The sequence below is a fragment of the Elgaria multicarinata genome, chromosome 2, assembly GCF_023053635.1.
Source record: "Elgaria multicarinata webbii isolate HBS135686 ecotype San Diego chromosome 2, rElgMul1.1.pri, whole genome shotgun sequence".
Classification (NCBI taxonomy): domain Eukaryota; kingdom Metazoa; phylum Chordata; class Lepidosauria; order Squamata; family Anguidae; genus Elgaria; species Elgaria multicarinata.
The window spans coordinates 53,000,671-53,014,030 of NC_086172.1; the positions used below are offsets into that span (position 1 = coordinate 53,000,671).

A 13,360-nucleotide genomic window follows, 5' to 3' on the forward strand; every position below is an offset into this window, starting at 1 on the left:
GAATCACATTTGTTACATGGGATACTCTGTTTGGCCAGAAATCTACTCCGTAGTAAAATCTGCCTTATTTTGTGTATAACAAATATTTTACACAAAAGGTAATAAATGCATATCATGATTTACATCTTTGTATGTAAAAGGTCCCAGGTACGATCCCCAGTTTTTCCCAATAGGGCACGGAAAACTCCTGCCTGAAAGCCTGGAGAGCCACTGCCAGTCAGTGTCAACAATACTGGGCTAGATGGACCAATGGTCTGACTCAATATAAGATGGCTTCCTATGTTAGGTCTACATATGTAGCTTCCTGACAACCTAATAGATTAGAGCTAAACACCAATACAGCAGAATCCTCTTATTTAAACAGATAAAGAACATAACACTGACCTTTTTTGCTGGGTTATATTCAGGACAGTGTGAAAGATGTATGTCATGATCCAATTTATGTTAGCAGCAGCAAAAATATGAAAGGAAACCAGTATCTGAACAATTAAAAACTGGTTGCCTAGACCATGAGATACACCTATAATGGTAAAATGGCAAGCTATAAAACCTTGAGGAATAACCACAATTGGATATCTACATTTCAAAATAGATTGTAGTCTTTAATTTATTTTTTGAAAGAACTTGGGTAGTTTTATGGTTTGGAAAATAGAATTGTTGATGTAGATAAAAAATATTTTGCAGTGATGTAAATTATTATAATGTTGTAAATTGTTTGGTTCCCTGCTCCTCCCCACCATATTTCTATGTGTACATTATTTGATAAGTAAACACACATTTTTTAAAACACACACCCTTTTTTAACACTGTGCCATAATGCATGTATAGGCCAGCTTTGACTGTTTATAGTATACAGCATTGAGTTCATTGTGCTGATGTTCACTTTTCACCTGTTTTGCGGCTAGTGAGTAGGTGACAGGAGCTCTGCAAAGATGGCAGAAGAAGAGGAATATGATGAGGTTGTGGAGGTAAGACCCCAAATGTTCGACTGCTTTCTTTGTCTTGAGAAATGTGTCCTAATTTATTACTGAGAAGAAATGGCAGCAAGTAATGGCAAGTCAAGAACTTGAGACTGTTGCCTCTAAAATATGAGTGTCTCCAGATTTGATATCCTGACTGGCTGGTTATAGAAATAGACACCATCTCTATGTCTGACCTCCTGCAGCTGCTGGGTGTTCCCAGCGAAGTCCCAATGCACTGAGTTGCCAAAATGTATGATGGCAACTTTGTCCACCTTTCTTCCCTCACTTGCCCTCATCTTTCAGTCTCTGTTAAATGCACTATGTAAACGACATTAAGAATGAAACAGTGACCTCATTCAGACGACACCTTAAACCATGGCTTTAACACAGTGGTTAAGCCAGAAAGCCAGGCTGTGTTCAGAAGACACTTTAAACCACGGCTTTAACCATGGTGAATAAAGCAAACAGCATTATTCAATGTGGTTAAAGCCATGGTTTAAGGTGTCTTCTGAACACGGCCTGGCTTTCTGGCTTAACCACTGTGTTAAAGCCATGGTTTAAGGTATCTTCTGAATGGGCCCAGTATTATTATGCAAAGAGAAGGGACATTAAGGGTAACACAGCTTTTAGGGCAGACAGCTCAATTCAATTCAGCCCTGGCTGTTCATCCATAAATAGTAGCATTGTGACTGTCAAGAAAGGACTTCCTGGATTTTTCTGTACTTTTTGCTAATTCCTGCTCATATAAGGCAGCCATGAAGTTCTCACAATCCCCTTATGCAAACTCATTGTAATCAATGGGTGTCTTTGGGGAAAAGAATGTACATGCTTTGTACATTGCTGTGGTACATGCTTTGTGTGCAAAGGTCCCATGTTCCATCTCCAGGTAAGACTGGGAAAGACTCCAGCCTGAAACCATGGAGAGCCGCTGCAAGACAGTACAGCGCTAGATGGAGCTGACTTGGAATATGGCAACTTGCTATGTGGATTTGGCTCAATGTCATTTAAGGGCATATGAGCATAGCAACTACCTACATTGCAGGTATCTTTTCTCACAGGTCACCCTTCTACCGTGGTAGCTGTCTATGCAGTTTGAGCAGTTTATGCTGGCCCTTGCACACTGGCAGAAGAATCAGGGGTTGCAGCTCTCTGTGCGCATTGACTGCAGGATTGGGTGGGTTGCATAAGGATTATACAGTTCAAAGCAGTGGCATTCAGTACTCTTGCGATACAAATCTTACAATGTTGATGACAAATGCCACAGTCTTTTCCCCAAATATTTTTGTTTTATAGTGGTTGCAAGAGCTGGCGTTTTTTGTTTATCATATTCATACCCTCCATTTCATACGTGTCTGGTATTCATGCCATTCTCTCATCACTGTCTGTTTTTCATTAGACTCATATTGTTTGATATTTCACAGTGTCATTTTTCTTTGACTTTGAAATGTGTTCTTTGGAGTTGTTTATCCAGATGTCTTTCCCCCTCTTTCTTGGGATATTCATAGCTGGAGTAAAAAGTTATAAATAAAATGGCAACAATTGCATCTGGTATTAGTTTAAAGCTACTTAGCCCTTTTCAGAAACATTAAAAATAGCTCTAGTCTTCATCGCTGCTTGCCAATTATACATTACTCTCATGTTTTAGCTCTGTATGAAAGAGATTTATGTTCAGAAATAAATTTAAAGTATTGCTGAGCAAAGAAACATTTGCTCATAAGGCGTCAAAATGGTGTTTTAAAGGGCATGGAACAGAGGACTCTTAAAAATAGCCTGGACATTTAATTTAGGACATCTGCCTGTACAGAATACTGTAGATCAGAGTTAGGAAGCCATTTTTCTGGATATCACAGTCATAGTGCCAAATTTAATTTGATCAGCAGGCCACAAGGAATAACACATGGATGTACTCCTTTGTTGCCACATTAATTCCTTCTCACATACACAGAGGCATGCATAGACATATACTCATTTGTGAACAATACACTCCTAATGGCACATGGATGCGCAGTCAAGCTCTCTTCCATAACTCCTTACTTTCTCTTTACTCTCTTTTATGCTGGCAAATTTGTAGCACGTGCATTCTGCCAGTTGCACATGCACATGTCCCTTCTGCAGACAGTGAAAACAAAAATCCAGGGGGAGAAATCTCTGCCAATGTTCTTCTCACCCATGCAAACAATGGCATGTATAGCTGGGAAGCAAGTTCTTGTGAAAACATTAATCAACTGTTTATGTTGACAATAGTAGGCCTTGCCTTAGGGGGTGGCCAGTTTCTCCCTCTTTTGATTGATATAGTCCATCAAAATGGAGATGGGTCATATTTGGGCCATGTGGCTTAGATTTTCCATCTCTGCTGTATGTCCTACTAAATTGGACATGGTGCAATCTATAATATGGAGAACATATTTAGTACAGTAGATAGGGTGCTGGGTTTACCTTTGGAATCCTTGGTTACAAATCTGTGGGCCTAGACAGCTGTCTCTTTACTTCAGTTTTGCACCAGTAAAGTGGGGATAATAATATCATGCTGTAGAAGAGAGTTGTGAAAACAAATCATAGGGGCTCTTACAGCACTAAATTAGCATTCGATATGTCCCCAAAGTAGAATAGGTAGTAAATGATCTGTATATCTCCAAACAAATCTGTCTAATAATTCCTGATGATTGCTTGCTGTTATGATAATGAGCATAGTTTGAAATGCACTTTGGAGACATTGGTAATGCAAAGCTCTATTTGTTACTCAAAGGTTTGTGGAAATTAGGGTAAGGTGATGGTGGTATTAATAATAATAATTTACAATCCAAATACATTTTGAGAAATTACTTTGAACCATCTCTAAGAGTAAAGTAATCTAAGATAATGGAAATTAGTGATACCTGTCCAAATTGAAGGCGTTGTTGTTGTTGTTGTTATTTATTCAATTTATATCCCACCTATATACAAAATAAATACCCTTCACAAATTTATATACTGCTTAACAAACATTTTACCAAAGCAGTGTACAATAAAAACAACTACATACATATAATAAATAAATAAATTTAATTAAAAATATTCATTTTATCATATGCATATTCGAAAGAGTATCTAACAGTATACTCAGAAACTAATAGTAAAAATCCTGGGTAAAAACAAACAAACAAACAAACACCTTATTTAGAATCACCTAAACTCACAATCACTGCTGCATGGTTTAATTCCAGGACCAGAATATTTCAGGTGAGGCTGTAGCTCAGTGGGATAAAGCGCATGCTTTGTATACAGAAGGTCCCTGGTTTGATCCCTGACATCTCCAAGCAGGCCTGGAAAATCTCCTGTCTGAAACCCTAGAGAGCTGCTGTCAGTCAGTGATGACAACACCAGGTGGACCAACGGTCTGACTCAGTATTAGGCAGCTTCCTATGTTCCAGAGGGAAAAGGCAACTGAATGCTCTTTTCTGATTGGCTACCAGATTAATCAATGGCGCATGTGGCACCACCAGAAGGGCCTCCCTCCATGATTGAGGACATTGAGCAGAAGTGTAAGGGATGAGGCCATCTCTCAGATAACCTGGTTCTAAATCAGCAATGCATGGCAACAAAGCAAATTCAGTCCTATTCTTGCAGATAAAAGCACATCTCATTTCAGCATTTTTGGTACTTTTGGGTCTTTATTTTGTTTATTTATCTCAGGTCATATTTGATTGATTGTACCTGTGGAAGTCCACCTTCCAAATGTGTCTCATATTCTACTCTGGTACAATGAACACTGCAAGATAATGCTGACTAGAGAGCTGTGTTCACATAAACAAGAGATTGTAAAGTACAATCTAAGCGCTTTAAAGCACTTTGAAAACTGTATATGCAGTGTGTCCTGGGCCCCAACAGTTGTCAAAATCGTTATAAAGCACTTTAAAGTAGTAGTGTAGATCCTGTGAGCTTGGAGTAGTTATTGCCTAGATGGTTCTCCCACAGTTTTAGGGTAACACTCTTCAGCAGCAGGAATAATTACATATTGATATGCATAATCCTGAACAAATTTGGGGCATGTTGCTACTGGGTTAATTTCCATGGAGTTTTCTAAGAATTTATGATTAGAGATGGCAAGGTTAATACCTTTCCATAGGCCATTGTTTCCATTTTATTAAGGCTGTGGAAAAAGAGGTTATTCAAGGCAGGTCTTGATTCTAGTATATACTCCAGATACATTTTGATGTTAGTATGAACCTTAGGGGAAAATAACAGATAACCATTTCTTTATGTATTGAACTAAACATGTATTGGGAGTCGTTTTCAACTAGAGTTTTCAATATTTCTGAAATTTCCAAATAAAAACCCTACATACTCACCAATCTCGCCTCACCCCTTCCTTTATTAGAGGTTGGAAGGAGATGTCTAGGCTGCACGTTCTGGAGATTAGATTTGGTCCACATGAAACATGAGGTTCAAATGCCTATGGAAACTCAATTCCTCAGTCATGAAACAATGAGTTGCAATATGGCTATTTCTCAACGTATTAACAAGAACAGTTCAGGACCAGTCCAATATGCAACCTATTAAATAATGGGCATATATGAGTCGGTCTTCAGGATTTAAGACATATATGTATGTCTTTATTTATTTATAAATTATTATTTTAATTTGTGACCCACAAAGATGTAATCAGTCTACCAGTCATCTGAAGTGGGCTGCAAGATGCTTGACCATCTCAGGGTTTTGCAGTTCCAGGCAGCCGGCAAAGAAGTTACCAAGTCCTTGGGTAGTCACCATCTGTGGCTGGTGGCTGCATTCAACTTGGGGAGTCATTCACTTTGTGCAGGAGCATGTTATACACACAGTCTCAAATCCAAACATCCTTTGTAGAATCTAGACTTCGTAGGACTGTTGGCTATATTACAATTTTGGCTTGTACTATTCCAAACATAATCAGTGTTGAGATCACTTGAAGTTAATTAACGAGGGAGGTCTTAAATTTAATTCCTGGCTTGGTAGCAATCAGAAGGACATATAAACTGTTTTATTGTCAACCATGGATATGCTTGTGTAATATTTTTTTTAAAAAATGTACAGTGTCTGCAAAATATTCAGGCTTTGCTAGACCACCTGGAAAGATACTTTCAAAGCTAAGGAGTATCTGCAGGTATTGACCCTGTACATATCCTTGCTGCCTTACCTTTATTAAAATATGGTTTAATAATGTATAAGAAACCAATATTATTCAAATAATTATTCTGCAACAGTTTGATATCTGTTTCATGTCACTGTACTAGATGTTAAAATCTTATGCCAACTTCGCAACTTTCTTTTAAAAACAACATAGATGGTAAAAGATATTTATCTTTAAATTAAAAGGCTTTCTTTTACGACACTTATATCTTACAGTATTTAACTTACACAGCAAAATAATTAAACACAGGAGTATCAGTGAAATTTTGGTTTCTAGGATCTAATAGGTTGAAGTTTATAATTTGTTTTATCAGTTGAGACTACATTCCCATTAGAAATTTGATTCATAGTATATATTAAAAAAAGAAGCCAAGCTTATTTAGAGATGAGTATGCTCAGTATGGCTCCTCTTTATTTTGGAAACATAATTATTCTCCAGAAGAACTTATGTCTCTGGTTAGTGCAAGATATTTTAGAAAACCCACAACAAATGATCTTAAAATACGCTGCTTTTTGCAATTTAATCTTGCTATATCCAAGAAACTTTACGTGTATTATGTCCCCCTCCCCAACCTCTTTTTGCTCCCTAATACTTGAAATGGTACCCCTGGTGAAAGGAGAAGAGGGGCTTCAATTGAGCATACATGTGTATGTCTGTAGGAAACTCAACAAGTGTAGCAGAAGATACACAGTCTTGTGGTTCTTGAATTAGGCCCAAGCTTTGGATACAAGGAATTTCTCTCTTATAACATTACCATGCCCACGTGTTGAAGGTGATTTGCACTGAAAAAACACAAAAACCCTATTTGTGTTCATGGATTACTTTTTGCTGCAGTGGAGCATATGTCTGAAATTTTTTATCTTTTCCGGACTGATGAGTATCTTCAGGAATTTTTCAGCGATATCACGGAAGACCTATACCAACAATATCTTTCTTCAAGAGATCTACCTTTTGTTCTTTAAGTCAAAAGGAAAAGTACGTCTTGATATGAATGATCTGGTGAATAATAATGAGGTCTCTCCTTTGTTTATAGTACTACATTGAAGAGGAGGTCATTGAGGATGGTGAACCAGGCGAGGTAAAAGCCTCTGTTTTGTGCACAGACCTCTTATTTTGTGAATTTTAATGCTTCTTTTTTTTAGCATTATATGTGCATAATGCATAATTATCTAATAGGATTTCTATAATAGTCTAATAGGATATCTAATAACTTTGGTGTCCTGCTAAAGCACCTCACAATGATGTAGGGTTGGACCCAGACCTACCCTTTTGCTATTGGGAGCAGAAGCTTTCGGTTGGAGGACGTGCAGGCGGGTTAAGTTGATTTTTGCTGACTGTGCCTTGCCCCTGCAGAATCCATCTGTACCTCCTACACGCTTCCACCCCTTTGGAACAGCTTTTTAGGAATTGCAGGTGGGAGGAGAAATTGGTGAAATTTCCCGCTCCTTCCAGTAGGAGTGTCCCACAAATGCAGTTCCACTCACAAGAAGTCTGGATCCAAACTATAATCATGGTCTGTTTTATTTTGATCCTTATGGATTATTCAAATGTGCTTATTTCCCCTTGATGCTGGGTGGATGGCATCAATTTGCAAAGGGCTGTAATTGCACTTTTACTTATATACTTGTGTATTTGCTCAGTGTTTTGTAAGCTATTAGGTTTTTTAAAAAGGTTTGCTTTCCTTTAGATGGATGCAGGTGGAGGGTGTCAGTTGCATCCCAATGACATTAATGACTATTTTTTTAATGATCTGAGTGGTTATTTTTGGCACCACAATGTATCTGTGCATATGACCATAATGCTGATATCTTGATAGTTGGACTTCTAATGAAAGAGAGTGCTGTTAATAATAGTCCTTAGGGGCTGCTAAGTGAGAGAAACATTTTCTTCTTGCAAAGACCTATTTGTCCATATACATTGACTATGTTTTCATTTGTTTGTCTGATGTCATTCATTTTCAACATGAGTGTTCCAACCTCATTTTCCTCTTTTTTCTTCTACTTTATGTTGCATAACATCTTCATAAAATTACTACAGAATTCTGAAATTCTGATTTAGACAGTTTTATATATGCTTCTCTTCCAAGGCTTTTCAAGGTGATACCTAATCTCAAACTTTTGTTCTGTGAAATAGAACCTACAAAATAAGCTAATATACATTAATCATAATCCTTGACAACTTCCCCAACTTCCCCTAAAGCATGAAATAATGAGCTTTATTCACTTTTTCAAAAAAATCCTTTTTACTTACCTGTTTAAAAGCAAGACAAGATTTTTCCTCATATTTTTATAAGTTGTATTAGCAGCAGTAAGAGTACTTTTGCATCGTACAGTGGCTTATAGCTTTTAGAATAAATAAACCCATAATATTTAAACTAATTTTATTTCTGATATGTCTTTCAATATTGTTTAATTAAAATTTTAGAATGTTTAAAATTATTGTTTATGACAAGAGCAAAAAAAATAGCTGAGCTTTTGTTACATTATACATGCACCACTTTCAGGTGAGTTGTTTCTATGCAGTTTCAGTACCATGAAGCAATTAGTCTATGAGCATACATTAAAAAAAGATGATCTAATGCAGTTGTTCCCAAAGTGGGTGGTACTGCCCCCTTGGGGGTGGGTGGGATTGCATAGGGGGGCATTAAGAGGCAAGGGGGCGGCAGGGGGGTGCTCGAGGTGGTCTTTTCTGAGAAGCGCCTCTCCAGAAGGTCTAAAAACCCAGGGACATTTTTTTGGGAGAAGTTAGTTTGGTCCCAAGCCATATAGGGGAAGAATCCACACATGTATTAATATTGTTTAAGAAGAGTCCTTTTATGGTGAATTGAAATATTTCAAAAGCACCAAAACGCTAATGAAGAGACATACCCTGCTTGGTGTGCCCTGCCACGCCGGCTGCAAAACAGAGGCGTTCGCTTTCTTTTCCCTCCCTCCCTCGGCAAGCCTGCGGTGGGTGCTTCAGATTTTGAATAAATATTCAATTAATTGTTACTGTTTTGAATTGTATTGTTATTATCTTCCTTAACCGCTATTCTGAATAATGATTTTTATAGTGTTGGGTAGGGAGCACTGGGCATGAGTTTGCGAAACCAAGGGGGCAGTTATCTGAAAAAGTTTGGGAACCACTGATCTAGTGAGTCATATGCTTCTTGCAGAGACACTCATTCTTTTGGAGTGTTTCTCTGATTATGTATTCTAGTATAATGTCACTAACTTGATTATGCCAAAACAAAATAGTATTAATACTGTTAATACCCTTCTACCCTTCAAGTCTATCCCATCATTGGTCTACGTTCAAATTTCCTCCTCCTGTCATCTATGGGATATTCGTGTGGAATGATGGTGTATCAAACTCTTGTGAAATCCACCCCCTCTTGTGAATAAATCACATATCTTTATTTAAAAAACAATCAACCATTTTTAATCTCACAGAAACAAATTTTATTTATTTATTACATTTTTCTACTGCCCAATAACCAAGGCTCTCTGGGCAGTGCACAATTAAAACCATAAAATACAGTAAGTATACAATAAATTTAAAAGGTTAAAAGTTTTAAGAAGCAACTTGGTTGATGTGTGTCATTTCAATATAAGAAGCACATAGGGCAAATTACTGTCATATCCCATCCTGTCCTGAACCAAGACATTACTAACTCATGGCTGATGAAGTTTTGTCTTCACATGATGGCTAATACCCCTGAAACTAGCAGTGGTTTCTGCTACCATATCCATAGATTTTGTAGCTTTGGAAAGAATGGGAATCACCTCACAAATGTAGCAGCTGTAACTGTAGCTGTAGCGAGCTAAGAGAGTCATTCTGAGTGCTAATTTTCGTGATTCGCCCAGAGAGCTCCAGCTATTGTGTGGTATAGAAATGTAATAAATAAATAAATAAACAAAACATTCTCAATAAGTACTCCATGAAGACAAAATTCACTTTATGCCTTACGTATTTCCTGCACAGATCCCAAACATACCCACCTCCCAAACCAAACGAAAAAGATGGTCCGGTTACACTGTTTTTCTGTCCAGCACTACATATGCTGGCTTATTTGAAATGTGTCATTTCATAAGCCTTTTCTACCATTGCACAGGCATATGAAATGATGCATTGTGGGCAAGTGGTATAAATAATTGTCAACTCCTAGGGGTTGGGGATTGCTCCTTTTTTTCTTTTCTTTTTTTACAGATTTTTTGAAACTTCTCTAAGACTGCTTCTGAACAACGCTATGATCTGCGTCTAGGTTGCGCTGATTTATGCATGTAAAACTGTGTATACACTAGCAACCTAAAAGGTTCTTACAGAAATACTAAGACAGCAATTAAAACCCATAACAACTTTTCCACCTTCCTAGATCATTACTGAGATCACTGAAACGACATATACCACTGGTTCCGCTCCATATACAGTAACCACAAAGCATACCTCTGAATCTACAAGGCATGGTCATGAAACGGTGGGTGTTCCTGACGAGGCCTCTCCTCCTGTCAGGAAAAAGGTGGTACGAAAAAAAGTGGACACATCTAAGTTTCTGACGCCGTACCTGGATCACAGTTCAAAAATGAAAAAGCTCTTCAGTGACGTAAGTCAAATGTTGTTTATAGTCTCTGAAATTCAAAGTAATCCTACTTGAGTGAGTTATGGCTAAATTATTACTTTCAAAAAAATTTTTTTTTTCAATTTTAGTTACATATTCAAAGATTATACAAATGAACACAACTAGCTTCTCCACAGCCACAGAAATCCATTGAAGTAGTTATCTGAAGTTTGCAGGAAGATGGCCCATACCAGTCAGTGGATGTACATCTGCAAATATGTACAGGAACAATGTAATGCAATGTTTAGTTCAGCTACCCCAGTGACTATTAAATGACAATACTCAATAGTAATAAAACCTGAAAATTGAGAATTACTTTGGTAGCAATCCTATAGTCCCTAGACATTGTCTGAGGGGGCCTAGGATACTGGGGATTTCCCCTCCGAGGTTGTAGGCAGTGGTTCAACTTTGGAATGGGGAGTCAGAGAACTGACCTCCTCCCCTTGCAGCTGGCACAGAAAGAATCACACAGGCTGGCCGAGGTCGGAAAAGCAACCTCAGGGGGAGGGGAAAGAGGGTGTTCCGATTGGTGCGGAGATGAGGAGACTGGAGAGGCTAGGATATAAGTTAGCTTGAGCTTCTGCCAACCTCCTCCTCTCCCCCCGAAGTGCTGTTGTGAAATAAGCTAAAAAGGCCTATATAGCCAAAAACGTGCAGGGCGGGAAGACAGGGAGGCAAAGACTCTCCCTGCTGCCCCTCTCACACTGCATTGGATGATTGGAAGCATCAGGGCTTGGGGGGTGAAATCAATAGGATTGCACTCCTAGACGCTTTCTGGTCAAGCCTACTGAATAGCCCAGGAGTGCTGGGTCCAGATTTTTGAGAGTCCTTGAGCAGGACACCCTCACTGGGCTCCTTCCCTTAGTGAGTCTACCTTCTTGCCAGCTGCCAGTGCTCCTCATCCTCTCTTTCATCATTGGTACCACTTGCTTACTTGACAGGCAAAGAGCCAGTGAGCAAGTAGGTGGTGGTATCTACTGCTCCTCCTTATCACCTGAGTGAAATGCAATGGTGAAGAAAGGAAGCAAGTCCTGGGGGCTCTTGTCAGTGGGTCCTTACTGGGTTGGGGAACCTTGGTAGGTGCCCATCCATGTCTACTCTTGATGCCAGTCATGGCCTGGTATAGCTGAAGCTAAGAGTGTGGACCCACTCAGTCCCTTGGATAGTAAACTCACCCATATAAGAGTGAAATATAAGCATAATAAACAAGACCTTGTGGAGTGCTCCTGTTCAGGGTGTCATCAAACCAGCCATGCTCTCTTCCAGAATATTCCATTCTACCCTGAACCACTGTTTTAATCCCCCCCCCCCCCTCCAACAGACGCAGCATTCTATGGCCACTGAGCATGCTCGGTCCTCATTGGGCTGGTTTCATTTCCCTTGTTTATGGTCTTTCTTTTTAAAGGTGTTGGGGTGGGGGTTGGATTTTTGCAAACCTTGGTGTTCCCCCAAATCTGCTGAAACTTCCCTCTTGTGCATGGAGAATTCTGTTTTGGTTAAGAATTGGAACTTGGAAAATGAGCTCACTATCAGGATATATGAATAAACAAACGTTAAAAAGGAGACGTCTTCTACTCCAGGGATGGCTAACTGGCAGCTTGCAGGGCCACAGAGTACATTTATTTTGTACCCTCGATCAACCTTGCATTGTGGTGTACTAAAATTGTTACCCACCATTTCACTTTTAAGAAAAGTGAAATTGTTCTCAAAAGTTGGAATGAAAAAGGGATATTCCTTTCGGTTCTACATGGCAAAGCACATGCTTTGCCTGCGGGAGGTCCAAGTTCACTCTCAGGCATCTCCAGTGAAATGGAACATATTGGAGGTAATGCATAAAAGCTCACCTGAGATCCTGAAGAACTTGCTGCCAGTCCGAATAGACAGTACTAGGCTTGATGGACAAATCGTCAGAAATAGTGGAGGGCAATTTCCTATATTTGTATGCCATGTCCAATCAATAGCTATAGACCCTGATTCACCTTCCCCCTTCACATGAAGATTGGAATTTATATATGTATATGGAAGATGTTAACACTTCAGGTAAAAGCATTTCTACAAGGAATTCCAGAGGACTTATTTTAAGACTGTGATAATAATGCTAATTTTAGGAATGTTATATCTATGTTCTTTTTGTGGTATTTCCCCTCAGAAAAACTACAAAGCAAAGTATGAGAAGCAGAAAGGAAGGCCAAGCTCCATCACAACTGACACTCCTGAACATCGAAGAATCAAGAAAGTCCAAGACCAGCTCAGTGAGGTAAGTGCCAGAACTGTCAGGTGTTAAGCAGGAAGCCGCATCTCTCTGATGCTATTTTAATTCTAGTCAAGAAAGCAGGAAACACACAGATAATGTTACAAGTAAGCTAATCTGGAGCTTCAGGAGAAATGCTGCTACGACTCCTGGCAGGGAAATTGCAGATTCAGCACCAAGCTAAAAATTCTAGGTTTCAGATTGGAATCCTAGATACCTGTGAGTCAAAGAGAGAGGAGTAATAGTTCTGAGCTAGTTTAGGGTGACCATATGAAAAAGAGGACAGGGCTCCTGTATCTTTAACAGTTGTATTGAAAAAGGAATTTCAGCAGGTATCATTTGTATATATGGAGAGCCTGGTGAAATCACAACAGTTAAAGCTGCAGGTGCAGCTTTTAAATCTG

The 13,360-nt window shown here is 38.9% G+C and overlaps 1 protein-coding gene across 1 annotated transcript in view; it reads left to right on the forward strand.

The window, feature by feature from the left end:
• Window positions 1-13,360, forward strand: part of NEB (nebulin) — a 214,789-nt gene that overhangs the window by 892 nt on the left and 200,537 nt on the right. The window contains exons 2-5 of the mRNA XM_063116557.1: window positions 906-968; window positions 7,142-7,186; window positions 10,463-10,690; window positions 12,855-12,962. Coding sequence (XP_062972627.1) covers window positions 933-968; window positions 7,142-7,186; window positions 10,463-10,690; window positions 12,855-12,962 — 417 coding nt within the window. The 5' untranslated portion in view covers window positions 906-932. The remainder of the gene's footprint in view (window positions 1-905; window positions 969-7,141; window positions 7,187-10,462; window positions 10,691-12,854; window positions 12,963-13,360) is intronic.